The following is a 20,414-nucleotide window of genomic DNA, read 5'->3' on the forward strand; positions in this document are numbered from 1 at the left end:
CACGCTAAATTCCAAGCATCTGCCTCTAACCCTAGGAAGCTCTTTGCCACCTTCTCCTCCCTCCTGAATCCTCCGCCCCCCCCCTCCTCCTCTCTGCAGATGACTTCGTCAACCATTTTGAAAAGAAGGTCGACGACATCCGATCCTCGTTTGCTAAGTCAAACGACACCGCTGGTTCTGCTCACACTGCCCTACCCTGTGCTCTGACCTCTTTCTCCCTCTCTCCAGATGAAATCTCGCGTCTTGTGACGGCCGGCCGCCCAACAACCTGCCCGCTTGACCCTATCCCCTCCTCTCTTCTCCAGACCATTTCCGGAGACCTTCTCCCTTACCTCACCTCGCTCATCAACTCATCCCTGACCGCTGGCTACGTCCCTTCCGTCTTCAAGAGAGCGAGAGTTGCACCCCTTCTGAAAAAACCTACACTTGATCCCTCTGATGTCAACAATTACAGACCAGTATCCCTTCTTTCTTTTTCTCCAAAACTCTTGAACGTGCCGTCCTTGGCCAGCTCTCCGCTATCTCTCTCTGAATGACCTTCTGATCCAAATCAGTCAGGTTTCAAGACTAGTCATTCAACTGAGACTGCTCTCCTCTGTATCACGGAGGCGCTCCGCACTGCTAAAGCTAACTCTCTCTCCTCTGCTCTCATCCTTCTAGATCTATCGGCTGCCTTCGATACTGTGAACCATCAGATCCTCCTCTCCACCCTCTCCGAGTTGGGCATCTCCGGCGCGGCCCACGCTTGGATTGCATCCTACCTGACAGGTCGCTCCTACCAGGTGGCGTGGCGAGAATCTGTCTCCTCACCACGCGCTCTCACCACTGGTGTCCCCAGGGCTCTGTTCTTGGCCCTCTCCTATTCTCGCTATACACCAAGTCACTTGGCTCTGTCATAACCTCACATGGTCTCTCTTATCATTGCTATGCAGACGACACACAATTAATCTTCTCCTTTCCCCCTTCTGATGACCAGGTGGCGATCGCATCTCTGCATGTCTGGCAGACATATTAGTGTGGATGACGGATCACCACCTCAAGCTGAACCTCGGCAAGACGGAGCTGCTCTTCCTCCCGGGAAGGACTGCCCATTCCATGATTCGCCATCACGGTTGACAACTCCATTGTGTCCTCCTCCCAGAGCGCCAAGAACCTTGGCGTGATCCTGGACAACACCCTGTCGTTCTCAACCAACATCAAGGCGGTGGCCCGTTCCTGTAGGTTCATGCTCTACAACATCCGCAGAGTACGACCCTGCCTCACACAGGAAGCGGCGCAGGTCCTAATCCAGGCACTTGTCATCTCCCGTCTGGATTACTGCAACTCGCTGTTGGCTGGGCTCCCTGCCTGTGCCATTAAACCCTTCAACTCATCCAGAACGCCGCAGCCCGTCTGGTGTTCAACCTTCCCAAGTTCTCTCACGTCACCCCGCTCCTCCGTTCTCTCCACTGGCTTCCAGTTGAAGCTCGCATCCGCTACAAGACCATGGTGCTTGCCTACGGAGCTGTGAGGGGAACGGCACCTCAGTACCTCCAGGCTCTGATCAGGCCCTACACCCAAACAAGGGCACTGCGTTCATCCACCTCTGGCCTGCTCGCCTCCCTACCACTGAGGAAGTACAGCTCCCGCTCAGCCCAGTCAAACTGTTCGCTGCCCTGGCCCCCAATGGTGGAACAAACTCCTCACGACGCCAGGACAGCGGAGTCAATCACCACCTTCCGGAGACACCTGAAACCCCACCTCTTTAAGGAATACCTAGGATAGGATAAGTAATCCCTCTCACCCACCCCCTAAGTTTTAGATGCACTATTGTTAGTGACTGTCCCACTGGATGTCATAAGGTGAATGCACCAATTTGTAAGTCGCCTGGATAAGAGCGTCTGCTAAATGACTTAAATGTAAATGTAAATGTAACAATGCCAAGCTTCGGCTGGAGTGGGTAAAGCTTGCCAACTCTGGAGCAGAGCAGAGGAAACGCTGCTTTCTGGAGTGATGAATCACGCTTCACCATCTGGCAGTCCGTCGGACTAATTTGGGTTTGGCAGATGCCAGGAAAACGCTACCTGTCCGATTGCATAGTGCCTACTGTAAAGTTTGGTGGAGGAGGAATGGGTCTGGGGATGTTTTTCATGGTTTGGGCTAGGCCCCTTAGTTCCAGTGAAGGGAAATCTTAACGCTACAACATACATACCTTCTAGACAATTCTGTGCTTCCAACATTGGGGCAACAGTTTGGAGAACACCCTTTCCTGTTTCAGCATGACATTTCCCCCATGCACAAAGTGAGGTCCATACAGAAATGGTTTGTCGAGATGTGTGTGGAAGAACTCTGACCACAACCTCACTGAACACCTTTGGGATGAATTGGAATGCCGACTACGAGCCAGGCCTTATAGCCAAAATCAGTGCCTGACCTCACTAATGCTCTTGTTGCTGAATGGAAGCAAGTCCCCACAGCAATGTTCCAACATCAAGTGGAAAGCCTTCCCAGAAGAGTGGAGGCTGTTCTTGCAGCAAAGGGGGGACCAACTCTATATTAATGCCCATGATTTGGGAATGAGGTGTTCGATGAGCAGGTGGATACATACTTTTGGTCATGTAGTGTCAATGGCAAGGAGAAGTAATCAACATTTCAAAATGAATATATATTAATTTGGTAGATTGTTTTTAATTATGTTGACCTCCTCCGTTATAGGTGGAAGAGGAAGTGTAAACTCCAAACACATTTTCGCTAAACAAACATTTGGATAAACAAAGGAATGTCCAAGTCAAGAAAGCTTAACAGCAGCCAGGAGCACTTGCGGCACTAGACTATTAGTAGGTCCTTTTTCAAAGCATAGGTCAGATTACATTTACATTACATTTAAGTCATTTAGCAGACGCTCTTATCCAGAGCGACTTCTCCAGTGAGTGTTATTGGGCTCAATATTAGAGTTGAGAAATAAAGTTGACATAATAAAATAAAAATATGCTCCTCTTTCTACTCTCGGTATGCCATTCAACATCCGTTTATTCTGTTTTGCCAGCGATATTCACAACATTCTAAATAAAATAATAATAACAAATCCACTAAAAGAAAGAAGAAAATAACGGTTGAATAACCTTGCCATACGCCCATAACTTTTTTTTATCTATACTTGGCTGTGTGCCATGAGTTGTAAACAACTAAGATGGCACGCTATGATAAGAGATAACCAACGGGTCTCTTTTGGAGGTGGCTTCTGGGCAGCAGCATTGTGCTTTGGCAGATCAGACAATACACAAAAAGGGCCCCAAAAGAGTGAGCTCTATTGAGTTGGTTGGCAACAAGTCAAGAAGTCGAAGCAACAATGAGTCTCTCCGCTAAGGACAAGGCAATTGTCAAGGCCTTTTGGCAAGGTTGCCGGCAGGGCAGAGGATGTTGCCAACGAGGCGCTTTCCAGGTAATTACAATTATTGAATTATTAATACAAGTAATTGATCAATACAAGTATTTAAGACATTTGAACTACTCGTGAATGGTTGAAAATTCCTTACCATACACGTGCGTAAAAATGGAACTCGCACATGCACATCAAGTTAAAGATTGGGGTCATATAGTACAACGATAAACATGCCACGCTTAACCGACGTATGTTTTCAACCTCCCAGGACGCTGCTGGTGTACCCCCAGACCCAGACATATTTCTCCCACTGGAAGGACCTGAGCCTCGGATCTGCCCCGGTCAGGAAGCACGGTGGGACAGTTATGGGAGGCGTGCTGGATTTCATTGGGAAGATTGACGACCTTACTGCTAGTCTTCTTACACTCAGCGAGTTGCACGTCTTCATGTTGAGAGTGGATCCTGTCTACTTCAATGTTAGTAAATAGTTAAAAATGCACTTGTTTTCTTTCTCACTAGTAGATTTTTTTCCATTAGAAACCGTCCAAGTTTGAATACTGTAATAGCTTAGTGTATGGATTTCAATTTTCAGAAACATACTCGTGAAATATGCTTCTAATAATGTTTCTGCTCTCCCTTCACATCCCCAGATCTTCAACCACAACATGCTGGTGACGCTGGCCATGATGTTCCCTGACGATTTCACCCCTGAGGTGCACGTGGCCACAGACACGTTTCTGGCCCAGCTGGCCCTGGCTCTGTCTGAGAAGTACGGTTAAGCAATGAGACAGATTTCCACTTTACAATCTTTGTAGGGTACAAATTGAAATGAAAAGTTGCAATAAATGAATCCTACGGATCGAATCTGAAACGTTGTTGTCCTTGGTGATTAATCGTAGGCTATATGTGTTTTAATGTTTAGTTACTTATTTATTTAATTGATAGACCTAGACTATTGATATAATTATTGATGATTTAAATAATTACACAAATATATCCACTATCCACAAAGTTGAAAACTACTCCACTGTGGGTCCACATTGGGTTTTTTCTTTATTTTGTTCTACTGTATTATTGATTGTATGTTTTGTTTACTCCATGTGTAACTCTGTGTTGTTGTCTGTTCACACTGCTATGCTTTATCTTGGCCAGGTCGCAGTTGTAAATGAGAACTTGTTCTCCACTGGCCTACCTGGTTAAATAAAAGTGAAATAAAAATAAAATAAAATACATGATATGACCTTACATCCTTATATGATATAAGTCATTACTGTTTGTCTTCTGAGACCTGCATTACCAGTATTTAGACCAGGTTATTATATAATCAATAAGCCAGAAGCACTGGTCTTGGATCAGATTTCTCACCCAAACTTTACATGAGAATGGCCCAGCTTTTACAGAGATGACTACAATAGGTCATTTATTAGGTTAGTTTGCACCATCTAATAGTATACAACTTCATACACCAATCATTATTTAAATAATTGCTCAAACGTGCACTTGCTTGAAAAAACATAGGCACACACATCTTGATATCGTAATTTTAAGTCATATTATTCAATAAAATACTATAGTAAAAAAATGTATTGTGAATGAAAACATGCTTTATCATCAAAAAAAATGTAGATTAATAAAAGGAAATTATTTTAAAAAACACAAATGTTTTATTAGGCCTAAATTAAATTAAATAAAAGGCAGGCAACATATTTTCTTCATCGGCTTTTGGCAGAACTTTTTTCTGAATTTGACTTTCTGAAAACCAAAGTGTTAATTATTTGTCTATACATCGGCAGTCACGGGGATATTACACTGTCCATGTTTCCACCAACGCCACTTAAATAATTTCAAATATTAATTGGTAATAAATAATGATGATAATTAATGAATGAGCATAAAAGGCACATGAGAACTATCGTCCCTGTCTTGGTGATTTGTTCCTTTCGGTCGTTGTAATTTACAGTAGGCTATGAATGGGCTGGCGTGGTACTGCAATGCATTTCTACAACCATTGTTAACCCAGCCCACTCAAAACAGCTAGACCAATAGTTGGCTTTTGGTGTGGAGACCAAACGCGTATATAAGCTGTCCCTTCAGTAGCATGAACAGTACATATCATCTTGAGTGATACATCACAGACGTCAATATGGTTCAGTGGACAGACTTCGAGCGCAAAACAATCCCGAGCATCTTCGAGAAGATGGACTACGATGACGTGGGCCCCGCGGCTCTTTCCAGGTCTTTGCTCTTTGTCATACCTCCTTAAAAATAGGCCTACATTTACATTTAACCTCGTGCATATTATATGATTAATGCAGTCACTCATAATCCCATTATTCACTTACAGGTGTCTGGTCGTGTACCCCTGGACCCAGAGGTATTTCGGTAACTTTGGAAACCTGTACAACGCTGCTGCCATCCAGGGAAACCCAATGGTCGCCGCTCACGGAAAGACCGTCCTGCGCGGACTGGACCGGGCTGTCAAGAACATGGATGACATCAAGGCCACCTACGCAGAGCTGAGCGTGCTGCACGGGAGAAATTGCGCGTGGATCCCGACAACTTCCGGGTAAATTAGTTATACTTTTATACTTCACAAGGTCATATTCTACTCTCAATAGTGTGCCAGAATGCAATTTTATTTTTTATTTTGCAGCTGCTGGCTGACTGCTTGACTATTGTCGTTGCTGCAAGAATGGGTGCTGACTTCACCGCTGACGTCCAGGGTGCTTTCCAGAAGTTCCTTGCCGTCGTGGTGAGCTCCCTGGGCAGACAGTACCACTAGAGCGTTCGTTGCTTGCGTCAACAGAAACAGAGCAACATCCAGCGCCCTGCATTGCATGTATCATAAATGTATCGATTCTAAAGGGAAAATAAAGTGCTAAATCGAAAATATATTTGTTATCGCTTTCATTATGTGCTGATATCTCAAAGTACAGAAACCCAGCAGGTGTAGAAGCACAGTGGCTAGGAATAATTCCCTAGAAAGGCTAGAACCTAGGAAGAAACCTAGAGAGGAACCAGGCTGGTTCGAAAGCACCCAATTCTCTGTCCAACCAAAAGCACGAAAATTGTCCTAAAATACATTTCACACATATGAACTATTATAACATACACGAGGGGTAAATTCCATAAATAGCGTTAGAATGACAACCCTATTACTGATGTAGGCTACAGCAGCCGAGAGGTAGGTAAATTGTGGTTTCTTCCCTGTCCTCTCTCTGGCTAATGATGAAGAACTGTAGGCTACATGTGTGCTGGGGAGGCCGGTTGGAGTCATGGAGCATCAGAATGTATATACAATGGAGAAAAAAAAACGAAATTAACTGTGTCTGCATTGATATTCATAAAACTCCACCGACCTGCTATTACGCATTGGAATCCAGAACGATCTGTGAACACTTGGTCACAGCAATGCCGAGGACACCCAAACCAGAGTGGCCACCGCAAAGCCCTAGTGCCTGACCCTCCCTGGAAGTTGCCGTAGCCCTGCTTAAGATATTTAGCCTGTGTTGGCTATTGGTTTAGACCCAGGACATGGGGTGACGCAGAGCATGGGGTGACGCACAATTGGCCCAGCGTCGTCCGGGTTAGGGGAGGGTTTGGCCAGGGTAGGCCGTCATTGTAAAATAAGAATTTGTTATTAACTGACTTGCCGAGTTAAATAAAGGTTAAATGTTCTAGCTTGGTAGGCTATGTCGTGGTGGGAAATTTGAAATGTATATTGGGCCAAGTTGGAAGTGCATTTAGATCATAGTTTATTCAGATGCATAAATAAACCAAATGTAATGGATTTCCTCCTCTTCGTCTGAGGAGGAGTAAGGATCGGACCAAAGCACAGAATAAAGAATAAAAGAACAGAACTATGGTCAGAACGTGACACCACAGCAAAAGCATGATTTTATGGCTGTTTTAAAACGAATTTCCTTTAATTCTACGTAGTAATGATTTATGTGCGCTATTTGATCAATTGATTTATTGATTCAATCTTTGCAAATAAATAATATGAATTGATTATTTACCCCTATGTTTTATTTTATTCTGTAATAGGGTACATTGTAACCATGTGTTCAAGCTAATCGAATCAAAGTTGATTTAGCGCTGTCCTTTTGGAACCATGAAGGGCACTCCAATCGTTTACAATAACACTCATCAAGATCTGTTGCTTAAGCCTAATAGTCTTACTCATCTCGCATTATTATTATTACAAATAGAAGAGTATCACTTCTCACAATGGTGCTCGTTTAGTAAAGTTAGATCCAAGCTGAATCAATGTCTCGTATGATCACATAACGATTAATGATTATTTTACATAACAGAACCAAATATAATAGCATAGCATAATAGGTCTATAGGCTAATGTTACTCTTCCACCAAAAACACCTCATCGTTTGTAATGAGATTTTAGAATGGTTAGCTGAAGCTGAATAGTACAAACAAAACTAAACTAAAAGTATCATGCGTCAAAACTCAACAGGATATATGCTTTGATTGAAACAAAAGGAAAGAAAGGTTTTGGGTCTGTTAACAGCATCTGCTCTAAACAGTCATCCAACAAGATCAAAATACATAGACTATTTCCATGATCTGTTTGTCCTTTATTGGAATAAAGACGCAGTTTTGCCGGTAATAACTATCATCCACGATTGACAGTGATGAGGGCCTATTTTGAAATGAGGTATTCCTAGCTCAGTGTTTGAGGGAATTACAAATATAAAATGTTCTTGAGACAACATGTGTGGGCATAAGCAGACGTTGCAATTGGAAGATGCATGTTATAACAGGGCTCTCCAAACCTATTCTGTTTGTGTCATGTTTAATTGATGCATAATGCTAAGCCTGGCTGTTTTCGCCACGCAATTGTTTACATTGCAAAATCCGCTTTCCCTTTAAATAAAAACGATCAAGATAAACAGTTGTTGATGACGGTATTTTTATTCCATGATTCATATCATGCAACATGTGCAAATGTATGATCAACACAGAAAACCGAGAGGATTTATCTTCTCGCCTTTTAACGATACTTCTCGGAAAGCGCCAGGGCCAACTTGGCGAGGAACTTGTCCACAGACACGTGCACCTCAGGGGTAAAGTCGTCAGGGAACAGCATGGCCAGCACCACCAGGATGTTGTGGTTGATGATCTGTAGATGTAGAGGGAATAGAGATATTATGATGAAGCGTTTTAGGCCTAGTCCATATGCAAAATATAGTGTTTCTGAAGATTCAATTGGAACCTTCACAAAATACATACATATGACTCAAATTTGGACACGGTTGCCGCTGTGATATTTTGAGAAAGGGTGTATCGTTTTATTGATTCAGTAAGTTATTTAGTCACCTTGAAGTTGGCGGGATCCACACGCAGCGTGAAGGCGTGAAGCTCGCTGAGGGTCAGAAGACCACCGGCCAGGTCGTCGATCTTGGTCACCGCTTCCAGGACGCCTCCCATAACGGTCAGACCGTGCTTCTTGACGGGAGCAGAGCCGGGGCTCAGGTCCGTCCAGTGGGAGAAGTAGGTCTTGGTCTGGGGGTACACCACCAGGGTCCTGGAAATAAAAACATGTGATTATTTATTATGATTTAACGTGCGTAAATGCACCGCATAACTCTGTTACAGAACAATCTGTTCAATATATAAAGATGCCGTTACCTAGAGAGAGCCTCATTTCCGATGTCCTCTGCTTTGCCAGACACCTTTCCAAAAAAGGCTGTCACGATCTGTTTGTCCTTGGCTGTGAGACTCATTCTAGCGGTTTCTAGGACACAAGATATTGCTGGTGCCATAAGAGTGGACACTGGGAGTATTTATATGGTCTCTAAAGATCTCTTTGGCTTAGCTCCACCTTCAACTGGAAGTCATTGGATGTACACAATGTAGAGTTTGGTGATAGCCATCAGTTATGTACCATCAATATATTGCTATTGCATTATGATCAATCACAAATGTTACCCTTTACGCACGGATATACAGTATGTGTAAGTGTCATGTGCTTCAAATTGTCATGAATCTAAAGGCTACATTATGCATGATGCAACAATGTCTTTTATACTTCTTATAATATAATGAATACTGTAAGCTGTACGTTTTATGCACAAGGAATGGTCTTTGGAATATGTCTGATTGCTATTATTGTGGCTATTTAGGCGTTCATTTGTTTTATTTACTCTTTCATTGATTAATTCGTTTATGTAATCATTAATTAATTAATTGGATAATACATTCATTCATTCAGTAAATAGGCCTACTCCAATGACCAAAATGTACAGAAGGTACTTCTCATTCATCTGACCCTGTTTTGTCAAGGGTGGTACCAAACAAATGATAATGGACATCTCGTTGTCAAAGGTTGAGTGCCAAGATTGCTTTCTTATCTCTGCAACAGCAAGGCAACACTTTTGTTCACCCCTTCCGGTAAGGTGTGTTGAAGGTTGATTGACATTTTCTCAGTAGGTCAGTAGTTACGGTTAGGCCAGGTCTGTCGTTCAATTCACATGCTGCTGAATATCTATAGTCCTTACCACGTCGTGCGATGTCACTCAGATTTCCCTAAAAATAGGTAAATGCATATGTTGTGCCTTGCATGAGGGTATATCCGGCATAGGCTTTGTTCACCAATATCTATCCTGATGTCGTAGTAGCAGCTTATAAAGGGCATGTCGCCATTTGTTAGGTGCGTGGACAAAATCGGAGTAATACGTTTTGTCAAGAAGAATATTGATTGATTGGGTAAGCTAATACACCTTGCTTGATACGTGTATAATTGAAGTATATCTCACTTGCTTTTCAAAGGGTGGCGCTGGTGAAACTACTGTGAAGGCTACTCTAACCTCCGCACCTCCACTTCTCTCGACCAGAGAGATAACGAGGAAAGTTGAGCCAATGATTATCATGTTCACAATTTGTTTTAACCTTTTTGTTTCCTATCCCATAGCATAACGCGATTAGCCTATTTCGTCACCAAATGCAACTAGTAAGATTTTAAAAAATAAAATAAAATCATTATAGGTCTACTTATAGGATGGATCCAGCACCATGCTTAATGATAACGCAACACACTTCTTAATGTGTTGTAATGATGTTATAATAATGTTAAAGTCCTATTGGGTCGTCTTGTTTAAATAGTGCAGTTACGTTGCTCTTCAAACCCATTTTGAATTCCAACGTTCAGCTGCAGTACCAGTAAAAAGCTTGTTATAAGGGCACAAGGCGAGACCCAGATGCAGACACAGGAGGCAGATGGTTGGAGTCTTTGTAGTTTATTTATATCCAAAAGGAGTAGGCAAGAGAATGGTCAAAACCCAAGAGTCCAAGAGGTAAAGAGTGGCAGACAGGCTCGATGTCAGGGCAGGCAGAAGGGTCAGGCTGGCGGGTACGGAGTCCAGCTGGTCTTATCGACCAACACCATATAGTCATAGTTCTGCCAAATGCCTGAACGGCAACTGAGGTCGACTTATGGAAAAGTTTCACACCGGCAATATATGTCTCTTGTTAGTATCTTATAAAACACCATCAAGACGTTTAAAAAAAGGTTTATTAAATTAGACAAGTCAGTTAAGAACAAATTCGTATTTACAATCACGACCTACCCCGGCTAAACCCAGACGATGCTGGGCCAATTGTGCGCCGCCCTATAGGACACCTAATCCCGGCCGGATGTGATACAGCCTGTAGATAACAGTAGTTTTCTATTTTTCAGTGCTAGCTTTGTGAATTACTATAACAAAGACTTACCACCAGTCACTGCAAAATGTGGTAGACAGCAAGAATGTGGGAGAACGAAAGAAGTTAACTTTTTTGAAAGGGACCGAGCTAAAGGTGTGTTTATCAGTGAAGTATGGGCTCACGTTTTATCTTGCCATACTGAATTAGTTCCACCCTAAAAGCTCCAATTGGTTGCCTTGTTCTGATTAGAAACACCCTTTTCTTGGCAACAACCATCTCCAAGCGTTGAATGTATTGGGCAACATGGTATTAACTGATAAGTAAATCATTTTTTGGATATTAATTAATTGCGGGGTCAGGATTAGAAATCAATGTATTCACTTTAGTGAATCTAAATCAGTCTCGCTCTTATAAAATCATACAAAATGATTACTCAAATTATTACCATTTGTTTACGATAATTATGCATCAAATAAATAAGTCATATAACAAATTAAACATTTTTTGCACATCCCGGTCACTTTATTTACAAATCTCCGCTAAACATATAATCAATATGTGTAGGCTATCTGTCTGACTGTGACTGCCGATAACCACAGAACGAAGTCGACAAAAAAATAAAAAGTTGCCAAAGTATTTGCAATTGTTACAAACAAGTGAAGGATAAAACCGAGATGACTGCATTGAAAGGTACATATGCTACATGGGCCTATGTAGGCTATTTAAATCATATTGAAATCCATTTCATGTTCAGTTAATTGAGTTATATTTTGCAACTAGGTCATTTTTGTCTCAATGTGTTTCATGATGTGTGACAACATGTGAGCAATGGAGATCCAATATGTAATTTAGTGCATTATTATTGGGAAAGCCTAACCCTAGGCTAATAATCCGCCCCAATAGCCTACTCGCAGCCATAGGTCGCAATTTCTCTCTAGGTGCTGATCCGTCGTCAGTATTCTTGTGGAATAATTCTTATAAGGTGAGAGAAAGCTGATCATAGAGCAGCGCTGCTTTTCTTTGGATTATATCAGTATCGACGCACTTCGCGAACATTCTCTTTATGTGCTTGTTTGGGAAACAACAAACTCTTATAAAGTTGGCTCGTAAATAAGGAATTCATCTGGTAGGATCATCGTAATGCTGAAATAACATCGCACCTGGGAAGCGAGGCCCATCCCCGTACATCTCAATGTGTACGTGTCTTGAACATGTTAAATCTTACGTTTAAAAACGAGTCATTTTCAACTTCTTATCTAAGAAAATTGGCAATACTCAATTTCAACAAAAAATGGAATACGTTCAAATTGGCACGTATCTTGGAGGTGGGTCTGGGGTCTGCCATATAGCTTGTTTAATATAAAAACGTTCGTTTGTAACAGCTCATCGCTGAACTTTTACTTCAGTATCCTCTCTAAAGACGACAATGAGACTCACCGCTAAGGACAAGGCCGTGGTCAGGGCCTTCTGGGCTAAGGTGTCCGGCAAGGCTCAGGACGTCGGATGCGATGCTCTTTCTAGGTAATGGAATTATCCAAATGCTATATTGTTGTTTTAGAATATACAATTTGGTGTCAGCTAGTCTTAAATCTCGACATGTATTTTTCCACCCGTGCAGAATGCTGGTGGTGTACCCCCAGACCAAGACATACTTCTCCCACTGGCCGGACCTGAGCCCCGGTTCTGCCCCGGTCAGGAAGCATGGTAACTATCAAGATCGACGACCTCAAGGCAGGTCTCCTCGCCCTCAGCGAGCTGCACGCCTTCCAGCTGTGTATAGATCCAGCCAACTTCAAGGTGAGTACAGTATAATATGTATTTACATTTCAGTAGGCTACGTTTTACAGTAGAATAGACAACGTATGCTAAAATACCCTACATTAAAGATGCATACGAACTTATTTCCATGTATTTCCTCTTGTAGATCCTGTCCCATATTGGTGGTACTGGCCATTTTGTTCCCCGCTGACTTCACCCCAGAGGTTCATGTGTCCGTGGACAAGTTCCTGGCCGCACTGGCCCTGGCTCTGGCCGAAAAGTACAGATTAATTGTGGGGCATCATCAGGTAGCCTGGGTTTCACTGTTGGTTTGTGGGTGTTTGTTTCCTGTGTCAGTGTTTGTGCCACACGGGACTGTTTCGGTTTGGTTATTTCACGTATTAGTTTATTGTTTTTGCTTTTCTTATTAAAATCGTCATGAACACTTTTACCACGCGGCATCTTGGTCCGATCCTTACTCCTCTTCAGACGAAGAGGAGGAAATATGCCGTTACAAATCTGTAATCTAATGACTCGATTCCTATCTGAACACTTTAGGAGGTGCCTCTGATAAATGTATTTTATAGGGTTCTATTGACCAACTGACGTATTATTATTCATTACATTTTTAATGGCATTTTGATCTGGTTAAACTCTCTCTTGCCACGCTAATGCATCAACCAAGATCTGTTCTGAAAAGTTCTGTTGAACCTTTATGAATGACGATTGTGTGTAATTAAACAGAAATGTATCATTGCAGCGCTGCTCTTATTTGACTCAATGTATCAATGCTGCATCTCTGGACACACCTTTGTCTTCATTGTATGGGTCGCTCATGCACAGCTAATGTAACATGTCAGTGTTGTTAATTGTAATTGCAAAAAAAAAGATTTGTTATTTGCTAAATATTTGTATATATTGCACATGATCCATATCTGGTTAACAATGTTATTGCGATATTCACTCCCACAGCCAATCATATTACCATATTAGGCCTATCAGTCTGCTATATGTGCCACGATATTGATGTTCATGAAAGAAAAAAAAGGCACAGATGAAAATATTATTTTGCTGATTTTATTTGCTTTAGTAGACGGAAAACCATGTGCCTCTAATCAAATGATCAGCGCTTGTTGGTCCTCTGGTGGTCGTCCGTCTCGGAGTGGAGGGGCTCTAGTGGTACTGTCTGCCCAGGGAGCTCACAACGACGGCCAGGAACTTCTGGAAAGCGCCCTGGACATCAGCGGTGAAGTCAGCACCCATTCTCGCAGCAACGACAATAGTAAGGCAGTCAGCCAGCAGCTGCAAAAGAAAGGAGCAAATGGACAAGTAAGAAAACGCATTCTGCCACACCATTGTAAGAAAACGCATTCTGCCACACCATCTATGCCACACCATAGATAGGCAAGTACCTTGTGTGAAGTAGAACATTTCAATTTACCCGGAAGTTGTCTGGATCCACGCGCAATTTCTCGGAGTGCAGCACGCTCAACTCTGCGTAGGTGGCCTTGATGTCATCCATGTTCTTGACAGCCCGGTCCAGTCCGCGCAGGACGGTCTTTCCGTGAGCGGCGACCATTGGGTTTCCCTGGATGGCAGCGGCGTTGTACAGGTTTCCGAAGTTACCGAAATACCTCTGGGTCCAGGGGTACACAACCAGACACCTGTAGAAATAATAAACCGTTAAGAATGACACAAACGTGATATCTGCATACACACATATCTTACGGAAATCAATTAATGTGTAATTTGGAGATGTCAATTACGCGTTAATTACATGCTTGTCACAAATACGACTTCGTCTTGAAAGTCATAATAACAAGCGCATAATAATATAATAACAGTATAATAACATGACTAATTCCAATAATTTGTAGACCACAGTTTTAAACGCACTACCTGGAGAGAGCCGCGGGCCCAACGTCATCGTAGTCCATCTTCTCAAAGACGCTCTGAATGGTGGCGCGCTCAAAGTCTGTCCACTGAACCATGTTGCTAGCTGTTGAAGTTTCTTTCGCAGAGGCTAACGAATCATATACACTTTGTCTTCGCTTGAGCAGCGTTTTTAAAAGGATCGGGTCGCTCCTCCCTAAAGACAGCGATGGGTGGGGTCATGGTAAGGGACTGTATAAGCCAAAAGTCACAGATTTTACTGAGATAATAATGTGAAGTTTTACTGTTTACCATATATGTTTAAAAGCCATTTGAAAAGAATACATTGTCCTAAAATCCATGAGGAAATCATTCATTTAAGTATTAGGTTACATACCAATTATTACATTATTAGAAATATTAACAAAAATAAGCCCCAAACAGTGTGGAAATATACCATTCTCAACACATGCAAATACATGTGTAATATGCCTACTATTGCACATTAGTTACACTTCTTGGGGATTCAATTACTTTGAGAAACATTTTTCAACTATCTCTGTGTATGCCTATAGTCAGATATTAGTACGATATAACTACGATATTAATATATTACTAAGATATATTAAATAGCCTATTAAGATATTACGACATTTTTATCTTTGTAATACATTTCTAAACAAATGAATGGATATTTCACCTCTATGTTCATTCTGCGCTAGTAAGGTCAAACCCATTTAATATGTATTTTTATAGTTGCACTATTCCAGTCTATTTGGGGGTAATGCATCTCTACTGTCAACTTTTCGATATTTCTGAATACAGGCTTCTATTTCTTACTTATGATACAGGCAATTTAGCTAATGACAATACAATTAGACTTCTCTTTATTGGTTAAATATCATAAAGCCAGAGTGATAAATAAATAAATGAATATTGAATAATTTTGTACTGAAATAAAATATGGGAAATGACCGACTCCCTTGTGAAAACTACCAGCATTAAAAAACCTCTCAACACATCTCTAATACTAAAAACTTCGTAGACTTCAATGACTGTCATAAACATGTATATATATATTTTTATCCATCTCTACACTGTGTGTTTTATGTTTGATATTGTGTGCTGCTCAAAAGGTGCTAACAATGTCTTTGTACGTCTTGTATGGAGGATTGTACCAACTTGTGTTTTTGTCCAGTAAAATAAGCAAATAATTGTAATAACTTGAGAGGGATTGTGCCTATTGAACATGAACAAAATACATGTTGTATCTTGTTTATCTTGGAGGTGGGTCTGCATTGGGTGGGGCTCGCGGCTAATATAAAAGTCTTCGTTTGTAAGAGCTCATCACTGAACTTCGACTCCAGCATCGTCTTTAACTACAACCATGAGTCTCACCGCTAAGGACAAGAAAATGGTCAAGGCCTTCTGGGCCAAGGTGGCCGGCAAAGCTGAAGACATCGGCTGCGATGCTCTGTCTAGGTAATGGCTGTCGTGCTGCTAATCTTATAGCTGTTTTTGAAGTAAAAATGTAGACTGTTTGGTGTTAGTGTTCCATCTTTCGTGACATGTTTTTTTCTTCCGGTGCAGGACGCTGGTTGTGTACCCCCAAACCAAGACCTACTTCTCCCACTGGAAGGACCTGAGCCCCGGTTCTGCCCCAGTCAGGAAGCACGGTGGGACCATCATGGGAGGCATCAGTTTAGCCGTGGCCAGCATCGACGACATCAGCGCAGGTCTCCTCGCCCTCAGCGAGCTGCATGCCTTCACGCTGCGTGTCGATCCCGCCAACTTCAAGGTCAGGACAGTCACAGCATTATTTATAATAATTTGTTTACCGTTGACACCAAGTGAAAATGTATAGTTAAAATGCATTTAAAATATATCGGGTACTCTTTACAGTAAAATGGACAACGTAGATTATTAAATAAAATATCCTATTAAAACATGTAGCGTACTAATGTCCATTCCTTTCGTCCTGTAGATCCTGTCCCACAACATCTTGGTGGTGCTGGCTATCTTGTTCCCCAATGATTTCAACCCCGAAGCTCATGTGGCCATGGACAAGTTCCTGGCAGCGGTGGGCCGGGCTCTGTCTGAGAAGTACCGATAAGATGTGGACAGAAGGCATCAGACCAGACGGATTGCAGCATTGATCAGCACTGTGCTCAGCTCTGTATTGTTCTAAAGTATAATTAAATGTCAAAACGCACATAATTACGTTTTTTGGTCTTTACTTTGGTTTTTAATTCGTTGTTTTGTAGAGCACAGGACCTGATATGATTAAATAAGTTGCTGTTTGCAAGTCTGAAAGACATCGAAAGTCAAAAAGGTATTCATAAAGAAAATGGAAACTATATGCAAAACATTTCCACACAAAGCGGTGCTTAGAGAAGTTAGCAGTAAAAGTTTAGAAGTAAATAAATGAAATCAGAGAAGGGGAACAAAGTCGAAATAGTAGCCCATAGATCAATCAAATGGCTCGCTTAGAACTTAGAACTAGATTGAACAAACTATTTGACATAGGACCACATAAACACAATGGAAAAAACGATTTGATATAACAAAGTTATATATATTAGATAATTAGGTTAATTAATAAACAAAAATGTATCTCATGTTGATCTGGATAAAGCTAGAATCCTTAGTTGAAACAATGAAAAAGTAGTCATGGTCTGTTTTGGTAAAAAGCTGCGGGTGGGCATAGAGAGATGTGACCACTCTCAAAATCGTAGACAGAGCTATTGATGCAAGGACTGACTATCCATGATATAAAAATTATAGTTTTAACCATGTTTACAGGCTATGCAGTGTCGTTTTACATTGAATTTTTTTGCGATCAGAGTAAATGAGTAAAACAAGCGTATATCTTGGGTTCTAATGGGGTACGACAGTTGAACTGATCTCATGAGGCATTTATAAGTTATATTCTTTAAGAATCAATGGGTATATATTATTAATTCTCAAAATAGATATACAGTTGAAGTCGGAAGTTTACATACACCTTAGCCAAATACATTTAAACTCAGTTTTCACAATTCCTGACATTTAATCCAAGTTAAAATTCCCTGTCTTTTTTAATGTCAGACTAATAGTAGAGAGAATTATTTATTTCAGCTTTTATTTATTTCCTCACATTCCCAGTGGGTCAGAAGTTTACATACTGTACATTCAATTAGTATTTGGTAGCATTGCCTTTAAATTGTTTAACGTGGGTCAAACGTTTTGGGTAGCCTTCCTCAAGCTTCCCACAATAAGTTGGGTGAATTTTGGCCCATTCCTCCTGACAGAGGAATGTAAATGAGTCAGGTTCGTAGGCCTCCTTTCTCGCACACACTTTTTCAGTTCTACCCACACATTTTCTATAAGATTGAGGCTTTGTAATGGCCACTCCAATACCTTGACTTTGTTGTCCTTAAGCCATTTTTCCACAACGTTGGAAGTATGCTTGGGGTCATTGTCCATTTGGAAGACCCATTTGCAACCAAACTTTAACTTCCTGACTGATGTCTTGAGATGTTTCTTCAATATATCCACACAATTTTCCTCCCTCATAATGCCATCTATTTTATGAAGTGCACCAGTCCCTCCTGCAGCAAAGCACCCCCACAACATGATGCTGCCACCCCCGTGCTTCACGGTTGGGGTGGTGCTCTTCGGCTTGCAAGTCTCCTCCTATTTCCTACAGCATCTTCACAAGGTCCTCAAGGTCCACAAGGTGCTTTTGTTCTGTGATTGATTTGCACTTTTCGCAGCAATGTTCGTTCATCTCTAGGAGACAGAACGCGTCTCCTTCCTGAGCGGTATGACGGCTGCGTGGTACCGTGGGGTTTATACTTGCGTACTCTTGTTCGTACAGATGAACGTGGTACATTCAGGCATTTGGAAATTGCTCCCAAGGATGAACCAGACTTGTGGAGCTCTAAAAAAAAAAATTCTGAGGTCTTGGCTGATTTCTTTCGATTCTCCCATGATGTGAAGCAAAGAGGCACTGAGTTTGAAGGTCGGCCTTGAAATCAATCCACAGGTACACCTCCAATTGACTCAAATTATATCAGTTAGCCTATCAGAAGCTTCTAAAGCCATGACATCATTTGCTGGAATTTTCCAAACTGTTTAAATGCAGTCAACTTAGTGTATGTAAACTTCTGAGAGTGAATTATAAGTGAACTAATCTGTCTGTAAACAATTGTTGGAAAAATTACTTGTGTCATGCACAAAGTAGATGTCCTAACCGACTTGCCAAGACTATAGTTTGTTAACGAGTTTTAATGACTCCAACATAAGTGTATGTAAACTTCCGATTTCAACTGTAGCAACTAGGGAGTCTAGGTTTAAACTCTCAACCAATCAACAATTTCTTGCCAGACTAATACATTAACCTAACATTGAATACCAGATCTGTTATGAAAAGTTATCTTCAAATTTTATGAAGGAGATGATTGTGTTTAAACAGGAATTAATCATTGCAGTCCTGATATCATTGAAACGCATAGTATCAATTCTGCACCATTAAACACACGGTTGTATTTATTAGTTGCATTGGTTTGTTCATGCACAGCTAATGTAACATGTCAGTGTGGTTAATTAGCAAATATTTTAGTTATTTGCTAAATATTTTTATATATTGCACATTATCAATATCTGATTAACCATATTGATGTTCATGCAAGAAAATAAAGCACAGATAAAAGATATTTGCGGAAGATTTTATTTGCTTTAGTAGAAGGAACAACATGTGCCTCTAAACAAATGATCTGCGCTTGTTTGTTCTCTTAGCTTGTTGGTCCTCCGGGCTTGTTGGTCCTCTGGTGGTCTTCCGTCTCGGAGTGGAGGGGCTCTAGTGGTACTGTCTGCCCAGGGAGCTCACCACGACGGCCAGGAACTTCTGAAAGCGCCCTGGACATCAGCGGTGAAGTCAGCACCCATTCTCGCAGCAACGACAATAGTAAGGCAGTCAGCCAGCAGCTGCAAAAGAAAGGAGCAAATGGACAAGTAAGAAAACGCATTCTGCCACAACATTGTAAGAAAACGCATTCTGCCACACCATCTATGCCACACCATAGATAGGCAAGTACATTGTGTGAAGTAGAACATTTCAATTTACCCGGAAGTTGTCTGGATCCACGCGCAATTTCTCGGAGTGCAGCACGCTCAGCTCTGCGTAGGTGGCCTTGATGTCATCCATGTTCTTGACAGCCCGGTCCAGTCCGCGCAGGACGGTCTTTCCGTGAGCGGCGACCATTGGATTTCCCTGGATGGCAGCGGCGTTGTACAGGTTTCCGAAGTTACCGAAATACCTCTGGGTCCAGGGGTACACAACCAGACACCTGTAGAAATAATAAACCGTTAAGAATGACACAAACGTGATATCTGCATACACACATATCTTACGGAAATCAATTAATGTGTAATTTGGAGATGTCAATTACGCGTTAATTACATGCTTGTCACAAATACGACTTCGTCTTGAAAGTCATAATAACAAGCGCATAATAATATAATAACAGTATAATAACATGACTAATTCCAATAATTTGTAGACCACAGTTTTAAACGCACTACCTGGAGAGAGCCGCGGGCCCAACGTCATCGTAGTCCATCTTCTCAAAGACGCTCTGAATGGTGGCGCGCTCAAAGTCTGTCCACTGAACCATGTTGCTAGCTGTTGAAGTTTCTTTCGCAGAGGCTAACGAATCATTTACACTTTGTCTTCGCTTGAGCAGCGTTTTTAAAAGGATCGGGTCGCTCCTCCCTAAAG

General features: G+C 41.7%; 3 protein-coding genes and 4 pseudogenes across 3 annotated transcripts; 4 read left to right on the plus strand and 3 right to left on the minus strand.

The window, feature by feature from the left end:
- The first annotated feature begins 3,328 nt into the window (after positions 1–3,328).
- On the plus strand, positions 3,329–4,140 carry LOC124027052 (annotated as a pseudogene).
- Positions 4,141–5,501: 1,361 nt separating this feature from the next.
- Positions 5,502–6,231, plus strand: LOC124027060 (annotated as a pseudogene).
- A 2,056-nt stretch (positions 6,232–8,287) lies between these two features.
- LOC124027058 (hemoglobin embryonic subunit alpha-like) lies at positions 8,288–9,105 on the minus strand. The gene is made up of 3 exons (XM_046339610.1): positions 9,011–9,105; positions 8,699–8,906; positions 8,288–8,501 (listed from the first exon to the last, which is right to left on the minus strand). Exons 1-3 carry the CDS (start codon positions 9,103–9,105, stop codon positions 8,373–8,375), a joined length of 432 nt encoding a protein of 143 aa, XP_046195566.1. The 3' UTR covers positions 8,288–8,372.
- A 3,344-nt stretch (positions 9,106–12,449) lies between these two features.
- Positions 12,450–13,306, plus strand: LOC124027053 (annotated as a pseudogene).
- A 648-nt stretch (positions 13,307–13,954) lies between these two features.
- On the minus strand, positions 13,955–14,805 carry LOC124027059 (hemoglobin subunit beta-like). The gene is made up of 3 exons (XM_046339611.1): positions 14,681–14,805; positions 14,223–14,445; positions 13,955–14,083 (listed from the first exon to the last, which is right to left on the minus strand). The coding sequence occupies exons 1-3, from the start codon at positions 14,770–14,772 to the stop codon at positions 13,955–13,957; spliced, it is 444 nt and encodes a 147-aa protein (XP_046195567.1). The 5' UTR covers positions 14,773–14,805.
- Positions 14,806–15,992: 1,187 nt separating this feature from the next.
- Positions 15,993–16,870, plus strand: LOC124027057 (hemoglobin embryonic subunit alpha-like). The gene is made up of 3 exons (XM_046339609.1): positions 15,993–16,135; positions 16,244–16,451; positions 16,638–16,870. The coding sequence occupies exons 1-3, from the start codon at positions 16,041–16,043 to the stop codon at positions 16,764–16,766; spliced, it is 432 nt and encodes a 143-aa protein (XP_046195565.1). The 5' UTR covers positions 15,993–16,040; the 3' UTR covers positions 16,767–16,870.
- Positions 16,871–19,380: 2,510 nt separating this feature from the next.
- On the minus strand, positions 19,381–20,343 carry LOC124027056 (annotated as a pseudogene).
- Positions 20,344–20,414: the final 71 nt, after the last annotated feature.

This window comes from Oncorhynchus gorbuscha, unplaced genomic scaffold, assembly GCF_021184085.1.
Source record: "Oncorhynchus gorbuscha isolate QuinsamMale2020 ecotype Even-year unplaced genomic scaffold, OgorEven_v1.0 Un_scaffold_2915, whole genome shotgun sequence".
NCBI lineage: Eukaryota > Metazoa > Chordata > Actinopteri > Salmoniformes > Salmonidae > Oncorhynchus > Oncorhynchus gorbuscha.